This window comes from Marmota flaviventris, chromosome 17 (assembly GCF_047511675.1).
Source record: "Marmota flaviventris isolate mMarFla1 chromosome 17, mMarFla1.hap1, whole genome shotgun sequence".
NCBI classification, from domain to species: Eukaryota; Metazoa; Chordata; class Mammalia; order Rodentia; family Sciuridae; genus Marmota; species Marmota flaviventris.
In genome coordinates, this window is record NC_092514.1 from 59,527,947 (window position 1) to 59,549,637 (window position 21,691).

Consider the following 21,691-nt stretch of genomic DNA (forward strand, 5'->3'; position numbering starts at 1 on the left):
CTCCTCAGATCTTGCTTTTTTCTTATTTTTTTCTTTTATTTATTAATCCATTTATTTATTTATTTCTTACATACATGACAATAGTGAAGTGCATTACATTCATAAATATCCATTCACAGCACAATTTTTCGTAACTATATAAAGAATGTTCACGCCAAATTATGCCATTACACATGAGCTCTCTTATATTTTTTACATACAATTCTTAATACACCTTTATATCACAATTTATCATATTCTGTTTGTATATAACGTATGTTGACAGCAAATTCACATCTTCATACCGGGGTTCTGTTTTTGTCAGTGGGTGCGCGGCAGAGAGGAAGTCCCCGGCGGTAGCCACGCCTTCCTGGGGAAGGGGCGGGGTATGCAAAGTAGTTGAGGGCTCCTCCGCCCTGAAACGCCGGAGCCGCGAGAGATTGTTAAAATTGCTTGTTCCAGGTGGGGCCAATAGTGAATCTGCATGCGGGCCCTGTGGACCCCGTGCGAGTCCGAAGGAGACACCAGGAAAAGGGAGTAGGAGTAGACATGGCGGCGCTCACCGCGAGTTGAAAGTGAGCGAGCCTAGGGTGGTGAGGGCGAGGGGGGATTGGTACGGTATCGCTTCTCGGCCTTTTGGCTAAGATCAAGTGTAGTATCTGTTCTTATCAGTTTAATATCTGATACGTCCTCTATCCGAGGACAATATATTAAATGGATTTTTGGAGCAGGGAGTTGGAATAGGAGCTTGCTCGGTCCACTCCACGCATCGACCTGGTATTGCAGTACTTCCAGGAACGGTGTATCCCTCTCGGGGATCTTAACACCTGGTTTTAATGTTAGACTCGAGAATCAAACTGGCTATGTGATTCTTGCCAGTTTCTTTTTCTTTTTTTTTTTTCTGTTTGGTTGCGTTTCTCTCAGGTGCTAGAGCTTGCGTTCGAGCTGCCTTCTCTGAGGTGTTTTCACGTGTTCCTAGTTTGATATTTTTCTCTCTGGGTAACCTAAATACTGGCTTAAAAGCCCGTAAGTTCTCTCTTCCCTGGTTTTTATTCAAATATCTTTGTTTCTCCCAAAGATTTTTTTCTCTGGGTCGGGTTTACTTGTCGGTCTCTCCTGCCGCTTTCTGCTCCTTTTCATTTTCTTGCTAAAAACTGAACTCTTTCAACTATGGTTTTCAGCTTTTAGTATATGTGCTGCCGAAGCGAGCACAATGGTTTTCAGCTTTGTCTTTGACCATCATGTCCCCTTTCCATTGCACACCTAGATTGCTACAGTGCGTTCCAGGAGGGATTGTCCTAGCGTTTCTTGATTTTTAAGGCTCACATAGCAAATTACTATTCGGCTTGTTAGGTCTGTGCTAAATCAAACACGAAGCCCACTGGAGTACCCGACAACACCAGAGGCTGAGGCAGGAGGATCCTAAGTTTGAGGCCAACATCAACAGCTGAACAAGGCCTTAAGCAACATGGTGAGAGCCTGTCTCAAAATGAAAAGCAAAGGGCTAGGGATGTGAATCAGTGGTAAAGTGTCTGTGTTCAATCTCCAACACCAAATAATAATAATAATAATAATAATAATAATAATTAATAATAATAAGTCCACCTGGAACCTGGGCAAAGGTCATGAGCTATTTAACTCAGTTGTGTATTGTTGGTAGCTGGGAATTGCACTGATTGCAGTGACAGGGTGATGACAAAGATGTCAGTGCCCTCAAAAGTTTTAATCCCTACAATGTTAAAGAAAAATTATATTCCTGATACCTGTACAAGATGGCCAGGCCAGTTTGTTAAGATTCCAAAGGGGCTGTGGTGATAGATAGGTACAGGGAATTGAGAGAGAGAGAGAGAGAGAGAGAGTGAGTTTTTTTTTTTTTTTTTACTGGAAATGAGCAGATGCTGCCTTCTGGTAGATGTGTTTATCACTGCCGGCTTTCTGAATAAAAGCTGAGGCTTTGGATCAGCAGTAGCACACTTGCCTGGCATGTGTGAGGCACTGGTTCACTTCTCAAAACCACATTGTATAAATAAATAAAGGTCTATGACAACTAAATATTTTTAAAAAGAAGGCAAAGGTAGAGGCTGAAGTTTTCAGTGGCTTTTTTTTTTTTTGGTAACATGGATTGAACCCAGGGATGCTTAACCACTGAGCCACATCCCCAGTCCTTTTTTATATTTTATTTAAAGACAGGATCTCACTAAGTTACTTAGGGCCTCCCTATTTTGCTGAGGCCGAGATTGAACTCAGGGGCACTCGACCACTTCTGCTCCCCAATCCCACCCCAATCCCAGCCCTAGCCGGCATCCCCAGCCCTATTTTTCTATTTTGATGATCCTCCTTCCTCAGCCTCCCAAGCCTCTGGGATTACAGGATGTGCCACAGGGCCTGTCTGAGGTCTTCCTTTCTGGCAAAGCTATTCCTACAGTTTGAACTCAGGGATGGAAAATGCACCCTGCTTGACCTTTTTGTGTGAGTAAGTAATATTAAAATGAACATTATCTAAGCAAAATTTTAATGACATTCTCCATACATTTGCTGAAGGCCTCACAAGAGGTCCAAAGTATGTGGAAGCAGGAGGAGGCTGCAGGGTAGGAAGATTAAGAAGAGCTCATCTGAAACCACCTTGCAGAGCCAGTGGGGTGTCTTCCACGTGGACACCTCAATGCCTGAAATAAAGGAAAGTAGAAACTCAGGGAGGAGAAGAGAATTGCCAGAGGGGATTAGGACAGGCTGGGGCTGGGGCTGGGGCTGGGGCTGGGGCTGGGGCTGGGGCTGGAGCTGGGGATTCTTGAAAGCAATGTCCAGAGGTGGCTGAAAATTTGAAGGAAGTGAAGGGGGGGTCATCTCAACAGAGGAGCCAATGGTAGAATGGTTCTCTCTAGAAAACTTACCCTTTATGAAGGACTGAACTGACATGGACAAGCAGGAGCCTAGAGACAAGAGAAGATGAAAGTGATTCCTTCTGTGCCCTTGTTGGAGGGTGGTTTTAGGCCTCCCAGCCAAGTCCTTACCGAGTACAAAAGACAACTCCTGGGCCCTGTAGACACAAGTAAGGGGAGATGGCCCCAGTCCCAGAAAGAATGTCAAGACTAAGAAGCAAGATTCCAGGCTTGTAAGAAGCAGAATGGGGGCCTTGTCTGCAATTAAAAGGTATTTTGGGCCAGATGATCCTCAGAACGTAACAGGCACTGAACCCCAAATTGGGGTTCCTCTGTGCTTGGGACCTCTCTCTCCCTGCAGGCTCCTGAGAGAACCCCAAATTGACATATCCTCACTGCATCCTTGTAGAATGTACCACCATTTTGTTGTGGGCCAATCACTCAGAAAACACCCTCAGTCTGAATTCTGCCCAAATTGGAGAGTCTTTATCTAGCCAGCTGGTGACTGCTCCCTACAGGACCTGTCTCTGCCAGGAACAGTGCCGGGTCCGAGTTCTCTGGGGTTTTAAGGGGGAAAGAACCATATCCTCGAAAATGCAGGAGCAGACAAGCAAGCAGGACACAGAAGCTTATGGGGCAAGGAATAGAGAATAGAGAAATTGGCTATTCAGAGTGACTTTGAAATAATTCCAGTTCCCTTCCCTGTCTCCTGCTAAGGAGGCTTCTGTGGACTACACACACACAAGGGCACACTCACTCAGCCAGAGCCTCCCTTCCTCTGTGCTCTGTTTCACCTTGAAACATGAATATCCAGGGTGTTTGTTAAGGCTAGAAAGGCAGGAGTTCATGAGACCTGGTGATGAAACAAGCATAAGTTACTCATCTAAAAGTTTCTTTTTTCTTTTTCTGGTAGTACTACTAAACTATACATCTACATCTACAAACTCAGCCTTTTTTTTTTTTTAGGTTGAGACAGGGTCTCACTAAGTTGCTGAGGTTGGCCTCAAAGTTTTGAGCCTCCTGCTCCAGCCTCCTCAGTATCTGGGATTACAGGCATCCTCCACTGTACCCAGCTCATACCAGAGTTTCTGAGGACAGAACACATCAGGACTGGACTTTTTATCATGTCTGGGGCCCAGGTACAAGTCTGATGGTCAGGGGCAGACCCCTCCCTGCCGCAAAACACATTCTGAACCCACCCTGAAGATTCAGAACTAGGAAGCTATGCTGTGGTTCCCTGTATCCGATCTGCAAGGCTCAGTATATCTGCTGATAAGCTACAACTCACATCCCACCTCTCTGACCATCCCCACCCCATCTTCTGTCATCCTCACCATGGAAGAGAGGATGACACCACGTCAGACATCCTCTGCAGAAGATGACAGGCTTCTTTGCAGCCCCAGTTTGATACAAATTCACCCAGAGGCGGTAGCTACAGAGGTAGTAAAGGCTGAGGGTGCTGAGGAGGATTGGACAAGCTGTGGTGGCAGATAGGGATTCTGGATCTGGGGCTGGGATGGGATCCAGGGGTTCTCTCCTCAGCCTCTCCCCTCCCAGGAGCCTCACTTACCAGGACGTGAGAGGTTATACAATTGCCCTCCAGCTTCAGGAGCCCCCAGTGAGTCAGGCTGGGGTCCTTGCCTTTGGGAATCCTGGACACTGGACAGAAAATTGCACTGAGTAAGCGGGTCCTGATCACTTCGTTGTGGTGGCCGTGGTGGTGGTGGCGGGGGTGGTGGTGGTGGCAGTGGTGGCAGTGGCTCTGGCTGCAGCGGCAGAAGCTGTGCTTGTGTTGGCTGGTGCCGTGGCTGCTGTATTGGTGGCTTTGGCTCTGCTGGTGTTTTCGGCTGCGCTGGTGGCTTCGGCTGCACGAATGGCTGGTGCAGCTGTGCGGAGGGAGCCCAGGACTCCTCCAACTCCTGATAAGTTTGGGATTTTTTCTCAGATCGGTATTCCTCCACTTGGTGTTTCTTTGGTTGCTGACAAGAAGCTCCAGCCAAGTGGCATCTTCCACCCTCCCACCCTGTCACCCAGAGGCCACAGAGGTTTGAGACAGTGAGGCAAGTGAATAGAGAGGCCAGGGTGGTTAGAAGCATCTCTGTTCCCTGCAGTTGGAGGCTGAAGCTGGGGCCCAGGCTGCCTTCCCTCACCTGCCACAAAACCCAAAAAGTATTTCCTGGGACTGTGCCACCCAGCACAGCCTCTTTCCAGGAGGTGGCACTGTCTGAGCATCTGAGCCTAGCTTGGAGCCGGGCACTGAAAGGAATTTTCATTGCCAGAGGATAAAGAATAAGTCCTTACTTTGATTTTTTTTTGGGGGGTGGTAGGGTGGGGGGGACACAGGAAATTGAACCCAGAGGTGCTTAACCACTGAGTCACATCCCCAGTCCATTTTTATATTTTATTTAGAGACAGGGTCTCTCTGAGTTGCTTAGGGCCTTACTAAATTGCTGAGGCTGGCTTTGAACTCACCATCCTCCTGCTTCAGCCTCCCAATCCATTGGGATTACAGGTATTCCCCACCGCCACTGCCACCGCCAGATACCAAGTCCTTAATTTGAACCACCACTGTCCAATAAAAACAATGTATGCCACATGTGTAATTTTACATATTCTAGTAGCCACACACGAGATCAGGAGGAACAGATGAAAAAGGAAAAAAAAAAGATATATATATCTTCCTCCCCCACCCCAGTCCTGGGAATTGAATCCAGGGTGTCTCTAAGACTGAGCTACATCTACTGGCCTATTCTTTCTTTCTTTTCTTTTTGAGATTGCATCCAGAATTACCCAGGATGTTCCTGACCTTGCACTCCACGTGTCTCAGTATCCCAAGTACTGGGATTAGGAGGATATCACCATGTACTGTTAATTTTAATATATTTTATTTAACCAAATACATCCCAAACCTGTGATCAATATGAAAATATTAATATTTCAGCCACATTCAGTGGCACATGCCTGTCATCCCACCAGCTCAGGAGGCCAAGACAGGAAGATCAGGAGTTCAAAGTCAGAAACTTAGCGAGACCTAAGCAATTGAACAAGTCCTGGTTTCCAAATAAAATATAAAAAGGGCTAGGGATGTGTCTCAGTAATTAAGCTCCCTGCATTCAATCTCTGGTACCAAAAAATAAAATTAATATCTTATGTTCTTTGTTTTGATACCAAGTCTTCAAAACACAGTACACCTTTTATATTTAATAGCACATCTTCATTTGAACACTAAATTTTCACCAAAATTGTTGATCTCTAATTACTTCTTTTTTTTTCTTTCTGATCTTCTTTAAATTTCATAAAATTTACAGTAGAAAATGGAGATTTAGGGGGCTCGTGTTGTGGCTCAGTGGTAGATCACTCACCTAGCATGTGTGAGGCCCTGAGTTCAATCCTCAGCACCACATAAAGATAAATAAATAAAGGTATTGTGTCCATATACAACTAAAAAGTATTTAAAACAAAAGAAGAAGATAATGTAGATTTAGACATCTCAGTTACACCAAACACTCCTAAAATTTTTCTAATATGTAAGTTGAATATTTGTTCTAAAAATTTTATATTTAAATTAATCAAATTTATATAAAATAGTAAACTCAGCTCTTCATTCTCACTAGCCACATTGCAGTAGCTCAATAGCCTACAGGCTGGTGGCAACTATATAGACAGCCCAGCTTCAAAACCTTTCAGCCATGCTGGGTGCAGTGGCACATGCTGTAGTCCCAGTGACTTGGGAGGCTGAGGCAGGAGGATTGCAGGTTCAAAGCCAGCATCAGCAACTTTTTGAGGCCCTAAGTAAGTTAGTGAGATTCTGTCTCAAAAAAAAAAAAAAAAAAAAAAAAAATATATATATATATATATGATATATATGGCTGAGGATGTAGCTCAATGGTTAGGCACCTCTGGGTTTAATTCTCAGTCCCAAACAGACAAACAAAAACCCTCCCAGGCCAAATATCCCTGTACCCACCAGCCTACAACAGCAAAACTAAGGTGATAACACCACCACCACCATAGTTTCTCTGAGAGAATTCTAAATGACCTTGCTTCCCTCCTACCCCAGTAAGCAACATTCACCAAATAGCAGCCTTCTCCCTAGGGGATTGTCTTCCCCGTTTTCTTCCTACTCCATGGAGAACCCTGCTGGACCTGGTCCTTCCCATGTACCTGTTCCTGCTGCTGCTGCTGTTGTTGCTGCTGCTGCTGCTCAGCCATTAGCCACCTCCTCCGGTCCAAAGCCATCTGTCGGCGCCGGGCTTCCCAGTGGTAGGCACTACCCATGATGGTGGGATGGTGGAAGCCCCAACAGGAGGTGGGGGCAGGCAGCCCAGGACAGTGCCCCCACCACCTCTGTCACCTCCTACCCCAAATGCACTGCCTATAACCACAACCACCTCACAATGTGGCCACTGCCAGGGCAACTGGGCAGGTCCCCCGCCCTGCCTTGGTGGCGTGGGGGGGGTTGTTCTTCTCAAGGCTCCTGGTAAACACCTGTAAGTCTGCTAAATTCCTTTCTTTCTCTCCAGGGTCCTGAGCAGATAGAAGGCACTTTCCCATCTTAGTGTGAAGTCTCAGTGGGCCCCAGGAACAATTCTGCAGGGAAGTCTCCTCATTTTTCTTTCTGGCTTTTTTCCCCCCTACTTCTCCTGAGGGGTTTCCAGCAGCAACCACTGGCCCTCTGTTGACCCTCTCTCCCTCCAAAGTCTCTGAAAGTACTTTTCCTCACTCCTTTGTCTCTTCTTCCTCACTCTCCCCCTTCCATAAATGTCTGTGTTGAGTCAAGATAAAAGAAAATACAAAATCCACTAACCTTCATTGAAGGGTGGAAAGCAACTTTTGTATCAGATCAGCTCCAAAGAACCTGTTAATCCTAGCTGTGTAGTGGAGTTACCTTGGACTTTGGTATTAAACAGATTCAAATTCAATCCTGGCTCTGTCACATATTTGCTGAGGGGACTTAGGCAGACCACAGTCTTGGAGGCTTCCCTGTGAAGGTTATTTGTTGACCTCAAGGAATGCCTGGAAATACCAGCTCTCATAGTGGGGCATCCAAATATGAACAGCTGATAGGGACTTCACAGCTCTGCTCTGGGCCCAGAGGGATACTGAACCTTTTTGGATCTTTTTCTCCTTTGGTAAAACAGTTGCTGGTCCCTTCTCCCAGCACCAAGGAGTGCTGTTGTTTGCAACAATAGGTTTATGAGAGTTGCCAGATGCAATAGATGAAATAGAGGCTAGTTACTGGATATCTATCTTCACAGCACATTTATATTCATATAAAATAACTCTAAAAATATTGCAATGGAGAGCCAGGTGCAGTGGAACATGCCTGCAGTCCTAGCTCCTCAAGAAACTGAGGTCTCAAGTTTGAGACCAAACTGGGCAATTCTGTGAGAACTTCTTTCAAAATAAAATAAAAAGGGTTGGGGATGTAGCTCAATGCTAGAGTGCTTGCCTAGCATGAGTGAGCCCTGGGTTTAATCCCCAGTATGGCCAAAAAGAAAAAAAAATCTGTCAAACACAGGACTCAATGGAGACTTTTTTATTATAAAATTTCACAATGTCTAACATGTCATGGATTGTGAGAGGCATTATTGTTTTCTGTACCCCTAAGAAAGCAAAGCAGACAGACTCTGTCCCAGAATGGCAGCACTGCTTTCTGGGGCATCAAACATAAGATGCATCCTGTTTTCTGACATGTAAAAATATGAAAGTGGGGGGTACAGGGAATGTTCATCTTGGGATAAAACCAGACACCATCATGGAGTGTAGCCACCTGATCTAGTGGCTCTGAACAGGAAGGCTGGGCTTTGAGCCTCGGTCTGTCCACCACCTGGTGTCCTTGACTTTCTCTCTCTAGACCTTGGTTTTATCATGGGACAGGTAAGCACAAAATGGATAAATGCCCTTCTGGCATGGACTGCCTATGCTGCTCTCTGCTGCCCCCACTGCTGAGAAAAGGGAATTGGGTCTTGATGACACAGCTCCCCTAGGGGGTGGTGAAGCTCAAATAAAGGCACCAGTGGACCGTCCCCCTTATTTTAAGAACTAGAACAAGCTCCCCATGTTTGGCCCTCAGCACCCACGTGTCCAGCTTCTTGAATCAGTTCCCCCCACAGCTGAGATGGGCTCGGTTCCATCCTTAGTATCTTGAGGAAAAAAAAAAGGGCCTGTCATTCATTATTGAGTGCCCACCGTGTGCCAGCCAATCACCTTCAGCAACTGTCCCAAGATAATAAAAAAGACTGTGTATTTTACTCAGTGGTAAAATGCCACTTGGTTCAATCCCCAGCACCAAAAAATAAATCTTTTCTTCTAGATTTTTGAAATCTATACTACATTTTTGTTATCCATAGTCACCCTACTTTGCAATGGCATGTTTTTCTTTTCTTTTCTTTTCTTTTTTTAAAGGACTCTCATTTTCATTTTACATCAGACCCAACAAATTATGTGGGCAGTCATGGAGTCAGTCTATATATTGTTGCAAGACCCGAGTAATTATCGAGATAGCATACAGTTGCAGTCCTATCTCAAAACACAAAGATAATACCAAGTGGGTCAAAAATTCAAAGTGAAAAAAAAAAAATGGAACCATAGGGCTGAGGCAGTAGCTTATTGGTATACAGCTGAACTAGCATACCCAAAGCCCTAAGATCAATCCCTAGTATAGGAAAAAGAAAAAATCTAGGGGAAAAAAACAGAGAAAATTCACGTTAACCGGAAGGTTTTTTAATGATGTCTCAAACTTCAGAAAACATGCAAGAAAAGAATAATTAATTGACTACACTAAAACACACACACACACACACACACACACAACAAAATCTCCATAAGGGGCTGGGGTTGTGGCTCAGTGGCAGAACACTTGCCTCTCACTTGTGAGGCATTGGGTTGAATCCTCAGCACCACACGAAAATAAACAAAATAAAGATATTGTGTCCATGTATAACCAAAAAATTATTTTAAAAAAATCTCCATAATAAAAACTTAAAATAACACACAGGATAACGAAGGTACCAAATTAAGAAAAAAAATTACATACTAAAGAAAAAGTACCTTTCTAAAATATAAAGATCTCCCAGAAATAATTATAAAAGACAAACTGCATTTAGGAAGGGAAATGCACAAGGCCCAAAACACACAGTATACACACACACACACACACACAAGAGCAGTTCTTAAGCAAATATAAAAATTAGGGCTGGGGTTGTGGCTCAGCAATAGAGTGTTTGCCTAGCATGGGAGAGGCTCTGTGTTCGATCCTCAGCACCACATAAAAATCAATAAAATAAAGGTATGTGTCCAACTACAACTAAAAAATAAACATTTTTTAAAATTAAATAAAAAATGGGCTCAATTTAGCTCAGAGGTAGAGCATTTGCCTAGCATGCACAAGACCCTATATGATAGAGGAAGATGAATGGAAAAAAAAAAAGAAAGCCAGGCAAGGTAGGACAAGAAGTAAGAATGCCCAGGACAGGCAGGGGGAGATTCTGTAAGATGGATATTATTCCTATTTTGCAGAAGAGAAGTGGCTTTCTCTGGCATGCACTTAACAAATTCCTACACACTCTGCATTTCCCCTTGTAGCTTCATAAGAAGCCTACTTAGAGAAGTGTTATCATTCCCGCTATACAGTATTAAAAAATAAAGACCCTGGGCACAGTGGTTCACACTTGTATCCCAGCCACTTCAGAGGCTGAGGCAGGAGGATCGCAAGTACAGGGCAGCATCAGGAACTTAGCAAGACCCTGTTTCAAAATAAAAACTAAAAAGGGCTCCGGATGTGGCTCAGTGGTGAAGCACCCTTAATTCAATCCCCACACACAAATAAAACAAAAATTGAAGACACCCCACCCCATGTAGTTAAAAGAAACATAGGACCAAATTCTGATGGTGTTTCATACTAGCTGTGTGACCTTGACCAATTGCTTAGGTTTTCTGAACTAACTTCTTAGCCTATGAAGTGAGCCTGCTAAAGATAAGTGAGTCATATGCGTAATATTAAATTATCCAGAAGGCACGGATTTTGTGTACAATTAAGGAAGATTTGATTTTTTTCGATATTGGTGGTAATTATAGCAATATATTCGTGTGTGTGTGTGTGTGTGTGTGTGTGTGTGAAAGAGCCCTTCTTATGGAAGGCGTCCTAAAGGAGGAGAATCCCAAACGGAGTTCTCTCTGCCATTAAGAAGTGACTGGGAGCTGGGGTTGTAGCTCAGTTGTAGCTTGCCTAGTATGTGTGAGGCACTGGTTTCGATTCTCAGCACCACATAAAAATAAAATAAAGGGGGAAAAAAAGGGACTGAGCCGGGCAATACAGCGCATGACTGAAATACCAGCAACTCAGGAGTCCAGCCAGGAGGATCCCAGTGTGGCGCCAGCATCAGTAATTGAGGGAGGCACTAAGCAACTCAGTGAGACCCTGTCTCTAAATAAACTACAAAAATAGGGCTGGGGATGTGGCTCAGAGGTCGAGTGCCCTCGAGTTCAATCCCTGGTACAAAAAAAAAAAAAAAAAAGAGCTGAGGATGTAGCCCAGCCACCACGTGAGAACCAGGGAGAAAGGAAACCTCGTCGGGCAGAGGCAGCTGTAAGGGGACCAAGCTCTGGACGACGATCATTTTTACAAGCGCCAACTGGCTAAGGTTCTGCAGCTGGGGGGAATCCCTCCCTCTGACCTGCGGGGCTCGCCCCACCTGAAGAGCTTGCTGCCTTCTCCGGCTGTCAGCCACCAGCCTGCCCCCTTGCAGAGAGGACCTCCGGATCGCCCTGACTCAGAACAAGCCTCTCCCAGACCGGTCAGGTCCGAAGCTGGTCTTCCGCTCCGCTGGCAAAGAACAAATTAAAACCATACAGTCAGGGCTGGGTTGTGGCTCGCCCAGCACGCGCGAGGCCCTGGGTTTGATCCTCGGCACCATATAAATATAAATAAATAAATTAATTAAAAAAAATCATCAAGAATATCTTAAAGGACTGGAATTATAAAAACAACAATAACAATTATAAAACAACAACAACAAAACATACAGCCTGGGGGTCTTTTGTAAATGTCTCCCAACGGCGTCCTTGGGAAAATTGGGCCCGCTTACAGCTCTCTCTAGCTGCCCAGTCCCAGTCCCCCCGACCCCCAGAGTTCTGTTTTGTCAGTGGGTGGGGGCGAGAGAGGAAGTCCCTGGCGGTAGCCACGCCTCCCCGGGGAAGGGGCGGGGCATGCAAAGTAGGGGAGGGCTGCTCAGCCCCGAATGCCGGAGCCCGGAGGGACTGTTAAAATTCCTAGTTCCAGGTGGGGCTAATGGTGAATCTGCACGCGGGGGCAGTGGACCCCTTGCGAGCCCGAAGGAGACACGAGATAAAGAGAGTGGGAGTAGGCGTGGCGGCGCTCACCGCGAGTTGAAAGTGGGCGAGCGGAGGGCGGTGAGGGCGAGGGGCGAGTGGTACGGTATCGCTTCTCGGCCTTTTGGCTAAGATCAAGTGTAGTATCTGTTCTTATCAGTTTAATATCTGATACGTCCTCTATCCGAGGACAATATATTAAATGGATTTTTGGAGCAGGGAGTTGGAATAGGAGCTTGCTCCGTCCACTCCACGCATCGACCTGGTATTGCAGTACTTCCAGGAACGGTGCACCCCTATGGGGGAACTTATGTGCTGTTTTAAAGGTCAGAGTATATGCTTTTATCTTATTTTCTGCGAGCCCTAAGCGACTTTCCCCTTTTTTTCACTCAGATCTCAGTCCCAAAAGCATTTTTTTCCAAGAGTTATTTTCTTAAAACGGGTCGATTTAGTTTTTCTTTTCTTTCGTATACTTTTTTTTAACCTCTGTTTTCGCAATCCTTACTGCTTAGCAACTGCAGAGGGAGTTAGTCTTTCCTGCCTCTTACTGAACTCTGACATCTATGGTTTTCTGCTTTGTGTTGGACCATCATGGTCCCCTTTCTGTGGCACACCCAGATTATTACAGTGCGTTCCAGGAGGGATTGTCCTAGTGTTTCTTGATTTTTAAGGCCCACATAGCAAATCACTATTCTGCTTGTTAGGTCTATGCTAAATTGAACCACGAAGCCCACTGGAGTACCCGACAACACCAGAGGATGAGGAAAGGCTGAACAAGGCCTTAAGAAACACGGTGAAAGCCTGTCCCAAAATGAAAAGCAAAGGGCTGGGGATGTGACTCAGTGGTAAAGTGTCTCTGTGTTCAATCCCCAATACCAAAAAATAATAATAATAAAGGAGTCCAAGAAGATCCACCTGGGCAAAGATCATGAGCTATTTAACTCAGTTATGTATTGCTGGTACCTGGGAGTTGCACTTGATTGTGGTGACTGAGTGATGACATAGATGACAGTGCCCTCAAAAGTTTTATTCCCTACAATGTTAAAGAAAAATTATATACCTGATACAGGACAAGATGGCAAGGCCAGTTTGTCAAGATTCCAGAGGGGCTGTGTCATACATAGGTACAGGTAGGTACAGGGAATTGGAGAGAGAGAGAGAGAGATTTTACTGGAAAGGAGCAGATGCTACCTTCTGGTAGATATGTTTATCACTGCCTGCTTCCTAAATAAAAGCAAAGTATAGGGCCTGAGGCTCTGGCTCAGCGGTAGCACACTTGCCTGGCATGTGTGAGGCACTGGTTCAATTCTCAAAACCGCCTTGTATAAATAAATAAAGGTCTATGACAACTAAATATTTAAAAAAAAAAAAAAAAGGCAAGGCAAAAGTAGAGGCTGAAGTTTTCAGTGTTTTTTTTTTTTTTTTGGTAACATGGATTCAACCCAGGGGTGCTTAACCACTGATGCACATCCCCAGACTTTTTCATATTTTATTTAAAGACAGGGTCTCACTAAGTTACTTAGGGCCTCCCTATTTTGCTGAGGCTGGCTTTGAACTTGATGATCCTCCTTCCTCAGCCTCCCAAGCCTCTGGGATTAGAGGCATGTGCCCCAGGGCCTGGCTGAGGTCTTCCTTTCTGGCAGAGCTATTCCTACAGTTTGAACTCAGGGATGGAAAATGCACCCTGCTTGACCTTTTTGTGTGAGTATGTAATATTAAAGTGAACATTATCTAAGCAAAATTTTAATGACATTCTCCATACATTTACTGAGGGCCTCGCAAGAGGTCCAAAGTATGTGGAAGCAGGAGGAGGCTGCAGGGTAGGAAGATTAAGAAGAGCTCATCTGAAGCCACCTTAAGGCCTTGTTCAGCCTTGCCTCATCCATCTTGTCAGTGGGGTGTCTTCCACATGGACACATCAGTGCCTGAAATAAAGGAAAGCAGAAACTCAGGGAGGAGAAGGGAATTGCCAGAGGGGATTAGGACAGGCTGGGGCTGGGGCTGAGGATTCTTGAAAGCAATGTGCAGAGGTGGCTGAAAATTTGAAGGAAGTGAAGGGGGGGGGTCATCTCAACAGAGGAGCCAATGGTAGAATGGTACTCTCTAGAAAACTTACCCTTTATGAAGGACTGAGCTGACATGGACATGCAGGAGCCTGGGGAGCTACCAGAGACAAGAGAAGATGGAAGTGATTCCTTCTGTGCCCTTGTTGGAGGGTGGTTTTTGGCCTCCCAGGCCAAGTCTTAATGGAGTATAAAAGACAACTCCTAGGCCCTGTAGACACAAATAAGGGGATATGGCCCCAGTCCTAGAAAGAATGTCAAGACCAAGAAGCAAGATTCCAGGCTTGGGTTCAAGGCTTTGTGAGAAGCAGAATGGGGGCCTTGACTGCAATTAAGAGGTATTTTGGGGCTGGGGATGTGGCTCAAGCGATAGCGCGCCCGCCTGCGGCCCAGGTTCGATCCTCAGCACCACATACAAACAAAGATCTTGTGTCTGCCAAAAACTAAAAAATAAATATTAAAATTCTCTCTCTCTAAAAAAAAAAAAAATACTTCTTTAAAAAAAATCCTGTCTCTCCTCAGATCTTGCTTTTTTCTTTTTTTAATTTATTCATCTATTTATTTCTTACATACATGACAATAGTGAATTGCATTACATTCATAAATATCCATTCACAGCACAATTTTTCGTAACTATATAAAGAATGTTCACGCCAAATTATGCCATTACACATGAGCTCTCTTATATTTTTTTACATACAATTCTTAATACACCTTTATATCACAATTTATCATATCTCTGTTTGTATATAATGTATGTTGACAGCAAATTCACATCTTCATACCGGGGTTCTGTTTTTGTCAGTGGGTGCGCGGAAGAGAGGAAGTCCCCGGCGGTAGCCACGCCTTCCTGGGGACGGGGCGGGGTATGCAAAGTAGTGGAGGCATCCTCCGCCCTGAAACGCCAGAGCCGCTAGAGATTGTCAAAATTGCTTGTTCCAGGTGGGGCCAATAGTGAACCTGCACGTGGGCCCAGGGGATCCCGTGTGAGTCCGAAAGAGACACGGGGAAAAGAGAGTAGGAGTAGGCGTGGCGGTGCTCACCGCGAGTTGAAAGTGGGCGAGCGGAGGGCGGTGAGGGCGAAGGGCGAGTGGTACGGTATCGCTTCTCGGCCTTTTGGCTAAGATCAAGTGTAGTATCTGTTCTTATCAGTTTAATATCTGATACGTCCTCTATCCGAGGACAATATATTAAATGGATTTTTGGAGCAGGGAGTTGGAATAGGAGCTTGCTCCGTCCACTCCACGCATCGACCTGGTATTGCAGTACTTCCAGGAACGGTGCACCCCTCTGGGGGAACCTGTATACTGTTTTAAAAATCAGCCTCTACACTGCCCCTTCAAATAACTTTCTTGGTTTTGGATTTTTCTCTTCCCTGGTTTTTATTGAAATATCTTCGTTTCTTCCCAAAGCAAGTCAGTCTCTCATGCCGCTTTCTGCTCCTTTTCACTTTCTTGCTAAAAACTGAACTATGTCAACTATGGTTTTCAGCTTTGTCTTTGACCATCATGTCCACTTTCCGTTGCACACCAAAATTCCAGGAGGGATTGTCCTAGTGTTTCTTGATTTTTAAAGGCTCACATAGCAAATTACTATTGGCCTGTTAGGTCTGTGCTAAATTAAACACGAAGCCCACTGGAGAATCCTAAGTTTGAGGCCAACATCAACAGCTGAACAAGGCCCTAAGCAACATGGTGAGAGCCTGTCTCAAAATGAAAAGCAAAGGGCTGGGGATGTGACTCAGTGGTAAAGTGTCTCTGTGTTCAATCCCCAATACCAAAAAATAATAATAATAATAAAGGAGTCCAAGAAGATCCACCTGGAACCTGGGCAAAGGTCATGAGCTATTTAACTCAGTTGTGTATTGCTGGTACCTGGGAATTGCACTGGACTGCGGTGACTGGGTGATGACAAAGATGTCAGTGCCCTCAAAAGTTTTATTCCCTACAATGTGAAAGAAAAATTATATTCCTGATACCTGTACAAGATGGCCAGGCCAGTTTGTAAATATTCCAAAGGGGCTGTGGTGATAGATAGGTACAGGTAGGTACGGGGAATTGAAAAAGAGAGAGAGAGAGAGATTTTTTACTGGAAATGAGCAGATGCTGCCTGCTTTCTGAATAAACGCTGAGGCTCTGGCTCAGCAGTAGCACACTTGCCTGGCATGTGTGAGGCACTGGTTCAATTCTCAAAACCGCATTGTATAAATAAATAAAGGTCTATAGACAACTAAATATCAAAAAAAAAAAAAAAAAAGGAAGGCAAAGGTAGAGGCTGAAGTTTTCAGTGGCTTTTTTTTTTTTTTTTGTAACATGGATTGAACCCAGGCATGCTTAACCACTGAGCCAAATATTATTTTGCACATGGAAAAAGAATGTAACTTTCTAATATGTGAATAGCTCCTAGATGGGTGTGGTATAATATACCTCTAAGCCCAGAGACTCTAGAGATTGAGGCAGGAAGATCATAAGTCTGAGGCCAGCCTCAACAACTTAGTGAGGCCCTAAGCCATTTAGTGTCTGAAGAAGGGGGAGGACTGGGAATGTGTCTCAGTGGTAAAGTGCCTCTGGTTTCATTCTCCACTACCAAACAAACAGAAAAAAGCACCTATGGGGCTGGGGCTCAGTGGTAGCGCACTCGCCTGGCATGTGTGAGGCACCGGGTTCGATTCTCAGCATCCCGTATAAATAAATAGAGATCTATCAACAATTAAAAAAAAAAAAAAGCACCTAGAGATAATAATAAACGACAAAACACACACATTAGGAGGAATAAAATGGGTAAGGGCCAAGCATGGAAAGTTCACAGGAAAGAAGAAGAGGTTCTAAAGCAGATATATAAAATTAAATAAAAACTCCACTGAAAGGCAAATTTTCCCCTCAGGGATTGGCAATTTTCCAAAAATGTGATATCGTGCCTGCTGGTGAGACCGGGGCAACATGCACAGCTTCTCAGTTTTCACTGTGCCCTTGGAGTCGGTGTCCTGCAACAGAAATTCCCAAATCTCTAGCCTGGTGCTGCAGCACTGAGGGGTCACAGGCACCCAGAGGAAGCCTCCCTAACATCATGTGCTTCTGTTGCCATCTCTTGAGGTGATCTGGTCTGTGCACACATGGGACAATCACGTTAAACCTCACGGCTGATCACGAGCCAGAAAGTGGAGTCCTTAGTTTGCAAAGACCTTAGTTTCCAACGACCTGCACCCTCATGCCTACAATGCCGCACACCCCCTTGTCAGGAAAACCAAATCAGTGAGCAGAAGGCAGCCTGATGCACACAGAACTAACCAGGAATCATGGGATGGGGGAAGCCCACAGAGTCCCGTGAGGTGTGGCTGAGCACATTATATACATCGCCTCATTTGACCCTCACATATTCCTTCAGCAAATAGCCATTATATGCCAAGTCATGTCAGGCTCTGTCCTAGGGGCTAAGAATACAGGATCAAAGGAAATCTCAGCCAAAAATAAAAGAAAACAATAACCCAGTCATACCAGTATATTTGCGAATATGCTATACAGCCATGTGTCTATATTTCTATCTTGGGAATTGTCTTTTACCTTTTTAGAGGTACTGGGGTCCAAACCCAAGGGCCTCACTCATGCTGGGCAAGCACTCTACCACTTAGCTACATCATCCCCATCCGCACATTTTCTATGTACATTACAAAAGATAACGAATGGCATGAAACAAAGAAAGCGAGGCAAAGCGGGACATGAAGTAGAATGCCCACGATGGGCGGGGGCAGGTTGTGCACAGCACTGTAAAGTGGACATTATTCCTATTTTACAGATGAGAAGTGGCTTTCTCCGGTGTACACTTAAGAGATGCGTATTCGCTCCTATTTCCCCCATAGCTTCAAAAGTAGCCTACTTAGAGAAGTGTCATCATCACCCCCACTATACAGTTAAAAAACGAAGACACCGGGTGCAGCGGCACAAGCCTGTAATCCCAGCAACTTGGGAGGCTGAGGCAGAAAGGTTTGCAAGTTCAGTCCAGCATCAGCAACTTAGCAGGACCCTGTCTCAAAATAAAAAATAAAAAGGGCTGGGGATGTGGCTCAGTGGTACAGTACCCTAGGTCAATCCCCCGTGTAAAAAAAGAAAAAGAGATCAAAAAACATGAAGACACCCCACCCCATGTAATTAAAAGAAGCTTGGGTTCAAATTGTGTGACCTTGCTGCATATTAGCTGTGTGACATTGGTCAATTGTTTAGGCTCTCTGAGCTAATTTCTCAGCCTAAGACAGTGCTGCCTGTTAGAGATACATGAGCCGTGTGTGTAATATTAAATTATCGAGGAGGCACGTTCTTTGTGTTCAATTTAGGATGATTTTATTTTTTGGATGTTGTCGGGAATTACAGAAATATATTCATTTTTTTTTTGGGGGGGTGGTACTGGGGATGGAACCCAGGGCCTTGTGCATGCTAGACAAGCACACTACCACTGAGCTACATCCCCAGCCCTACAGCAATATATTCACAAATATCTAATTATTACATTCAACAAATAGCATCACAACACAGAAAATGCAAGCAAGTACCTCAGTGGACTTTAATTTTATGTGGTGCTGAGGATCGAACCCAGCACCCCCCCCCCCCCCCCCCGCGCATGCCAGGCAATTGGGCTACCGCTTCAGCCACATCCCCAGCCCAAAACCAAGCACCTTAGAACAGGTTTCATTTCACATATCTCAACTGCCCCAACCGTGACTCAGGTACCATTGAGTCTGGGTCTGCTGTCCTAGCAGTGAAGCACAGGGTGTGCACAAGTAACCTACCTGTGAGCCAAATCTTCCTCAGGTCAAGGCAGTATCTAAAAGCATGGATCAAAAGGCTGGGGACATAGTGGTTTTGAAAGGAAAAAAAAAAAAAAAGAGGGGAAATCAAGTTTAGTATCTTGAAATAATATCTATTTACCTTGATAAATCCAAAACCTCGCTTGAACACCACACAGATGTAAAATCACAAACGAGATGTTCCACATTTGAACACTGTATTTTACACTCACAGCACCACTGAACTACAAGGAACCACCTTTCCAGGGCTCCATGTGGCCCGTGGTTGCCATTCAGCACCGGTCAGGAGAATGGAGGTGATGATAACAAGGCGGGGACCAGGGTGGAGTGAAAGGAGCCAGACAGGGGCCTTGAGCAAAGAAACAAACACGCACCCCCCTCAAAAAAAAAAAAAAAAAAGCCTTGGTAATCAAGATGCATATTTTGATCGTCTTGATGGGTAAGATACATTGCACTAAAATATTATTTATCTCCATTACTGGAAAGTTTTTAGAGGGGCACTCCCTTAAAATGTTATCCTAGAAGACTTGGCTCAGTCTAAACTCGGCCCTGGACAATAACACCCACCTCACGGTGGAGCGGACTGAAAGATGCAGTACACAGAGAGCGCTCAGTTTCTGTTGGTCCTGGCTATTCATCAGGCTTTCCGCCTGGCAGGGGGAAAATGACTGACTGAGCGTCAGTCCTACACCCATGATAGCCTCTTGCTTTTCTGCGATCAAACCAAAGAAACTGAAGTGCTGTAGGCAAAGAGAATGGATGGGAAAGGCAAATGCCGACTCTGCCGCAGAGAGAAACTTTACCCCAGCCTTTCCCGGGGGCCTGATCCCCACTTCCCCAGAGCATCCCTACTCAGGTGTCCGGCCTTAGCCCCTATACAGCTTGTAGCCTCCTCCACGCGTCTTCTCTGGTTCATTCCCTGGTGTCCATCACGTCCTCTCCCACGGCTTCCTTCCCCTACAAAGGTTAGCTGAGCACTCTCAACTGCTGGCGTTGACAGGACTAGTACCCTCTAGGGCCTCATGTTTCGGTGGGGGAGATGAGGAATGGCTCCAAACGGCGGGCGAACGGTGTGCCTGCCGTAAAATAACAGGGTGCAATCAAATGTACAGGATGGATGCCGATTACATTTGAGTGTGGTGAGGAAGGGCCCTTCCTTAAGGAAGACGTCCTGGAGGAGGCGACACCCAAACGGCTTTCTCCCTGCGATTAAGAAGCAACTCAGTGAGAACCTATCTCTAAATAAAATACAAAAATAGGTCTGGGGGGTGTGGCTCAGTGGTCGAGCGAGTGAACTCATTCAATTCCCGGTACTAAAGGCGCGCGCACACACACACACACACACACACACACACACACAAAAGAGCTGGGGATGTAGCCCAGCGACCGGGTGAGAACCAGGGGGAAAGGAAACAGCATTGATTTGTACAAGCGCCAATAGAAACCGGTTCTGCAGCTGGGGGGAATCCCCTCCCTCTGCCCTGCGGGGCTCGCCCCACCGGAAAGAGCTCGCAGCCTTCCCCCTTGCAGAGAGGACCTCCGGACCGCCCTGACTCAGAACAAGCCTCTCCAGACGGGTCAGGTCCGAAGCTGGTCTTCCTCTCCTCTGGCAAAGAACGAATTAAAACCATACAGTCAGGGCTGGGGTTGTGGCTCGCCTAGCACGCGCGAGGCCCCGGGTTTGATCCTCGGCACCACATAAAAATAAGTAAATAAATAAAAAGAAATCATCAAGAATATCTCAAAGGACTGAAATTATAAAAACAACAATACCAAAACATACAGCCCGGGCGTCTTTTGCGAATGTCTCTCAATGGCGTCCTCGGGGAAAATTGGGCCCGCTCACAGCCAACAACTCCTTCCGGCATTCAGCCCCCTCTAACCGCTCAGTCCCAGTCCCCCCCGGGTTCTGTTTTTGTCAGTGGGTGGGCGCCAGAGAGGAAGTCACGGGGTAGCCATGCCTCCCCGGGTAAGGGGCAGCGCAGGCGCATGCAAAGCAGGGGAGGACTCCACAGCTCCGGAACGCCGGAGCCGCGAAGGACTAGTTAAAATTCCTTGTTCCAGGTGAGGCCAATAGTGAGACTGCACGCGGGCCCAGTGGAGCGCCGTGGGAGCCTGAAGGAGACAAGAGAAAAAGAGAGTGGGAGTAGGCGTGGCGGCGCTCACCGCGAGTTGAAAGTGGGCGAGCGGAGGGCGGTGAGGGCGAGGGGCGAGTGGTACGGTATCGCTTCTCGGCCTTTTGGCTAAGATCAAGTGTAGTATCTGTTCTTATCAGTTTAATATCTGATACGTCCTCTATCCGAGGACAATATATTAAATGGATCTTTGGAGCAGGGAGTTGGAATAGGAGCTTGCTCCGTCCACTCCACGCATCGACCTGGTATTGCAGTACTTCCAGGAACGGTGTACCCCTCTCGGGGATCTTAACATCTGGTCTTAATGTTAGAATCAAACTGGCTATGTGTTTCTTGCCAGTGTGTGTTTTTCTTTTTTTTCTTCTTCTGTTTGGTTGTCTTGCTCTCAGGTGCTAGGGCGTGTCTCTTTTCCCTTACTTACTCCAGTCCAAACAAAGGGTTTCAGGAGGAATTGTGGTCCTTTCGGTCTCACTTACTTCTAGTCCTAGCGTTTCCTGGTTTGAG

At 45.7% G+C, this 21,691-nt stretch overlaps 1 protein-coding gene, 1 long non-coding RNA gene and 4 other non-coding genes across 8 annotated transcripts; 4 read left to right on the forward strand and 2 right to left on the reverse strand.

Annotated features, from left to right (window-relative positions):
• Positions 1 to 599: 599 nt before the first annotated feature.
• On the forward strand, positions 600 to 790 carry LOC114102054 (U2 spliceosomal RNA). The gene has a single exon (XR_003584430.2). It is a non-coding gene; the product is annotated as a U2 spliceosomal RNA (small nuclear RNA).
• A 1,684-nt stretch (positions 791 to 2,474) lies between these two features.
• On the reverse strand, positions 2,475 to 7,944 carry Ccdc200 (coiled-coil domain containing 200). 3 transcript variants are annotated; one of them, XM_071603442.1, is made up of 5 exons: positions 7,023 to 7,944; positions 4,429 to 4,777; positions 3,616 to 3,711; positions 2,871 to 2,909; positions 2,475 to 2,645 (listed from the first exon to the last, which is right to left on the reverse strand). In XM_071603442.1, exons 1-5 carry the CDS (start codon positions 7,134 to 7,136, stop codon positions 2,524 to 2,526), a joined length of 720 nt encoding a protein of 239 aa, XP_071459543.1. In that variant the 5' UTR covers positions 7,137 to 7,944; the 3' UTR covers positions 2,475 to 2,523. The 3 variants fall into 3 exon arrangements, 1 of the variants encoding a protein (XP_071459543.1); XR_011705024.1 differs by lacking the exon at positions 7,023 to 7,944 and adding an exon at positions 4,193 to 4,290 and having other exon boundaries at positions 2,871 to 3,711; positions 4,429 to 5,572; XR_011705023.1 differs by lacking the exon at positions 7,023 to 7,944 and having other exon boundaries at positions 2,871 to 3,711; positions 4,193 to 5,572.
• Positions 7,945 to 12,299: 4,355 nt separating this feature from the next.
• Positions 12,300 to 12,490, forward strand: LOC114081267 (U2 spliceosomal RNA). Its single transcript, XR_003580760.2, has one exon. It is a non-coding gene; the product is annotated as a U2 spliceosomal RNA (small nuclear RNA).
• A 1,170-nt stretch (positions 12,491 to 13,660) lies between these two features.
• On the reverse strand, positions 13,661 to 20,814 carry LOC114081263 (uncharacterized). Its single transcript, XR_003580758.3, has 3 exons — positions 19,035 to 20,814; positions 14,308 to 14,465; positions 13,661 to 14,116 (listed from the first exon to the last, which is right to left on the reverse strand). It is a non-coding gene; the product is annotated as an uncharacterized lncRNA (long non-coding RNA).
• Positions 15,355 to 15,545, forward strand: LOC114081269 (U2 spliceosomal RNA). The gene has a single exon (XR_003580762.2). It is a non-coding gene; the product is annotated as a U2 spliceosomal RNA (small nuclear RNA).
• A 461-nt stretch (positions 20,815 to 21,275) lies between the features above and the next one.
• LOC114081270 (U2 spliceosomal RNA) lies at positions 21,276 to 21,466 on the forward strand. Its single transcript, XR_003580763.1, has one exon. It is a non-coding gene; the product is annotated as a U2 spliceosomal RNA (small nuclear RNA).
• Positions 21,467 to 21,691: the final 225 nt, after the last annotated feature.

Excerpts from the sequence above, each read along its gene's own strand:
- Ccdc200 (XM_071603442.1), bottom strand. The coding sequence starts at position 7,136 with ATGGGTAGTGCCTACCACTGGGAAGCCCGGCGCCGACAGATGGCTTTG. Across the intron at positions 4,778-7,022 it reads AGCAGCAGCAGCAGGAACAG|GAGTTGGAGGAGTCCTGGGC; the intron begins GTACATGGGAAG and ends CAAACTTATCAG. Across the intron at positions 2,646-2,870 it reads AGTTCAGTCCTTCATAAAGG|GCATTGAGGTGTCCACGTGG; the intron begins GTAAGTTTTCTA and ends CCTTTATTTCAG.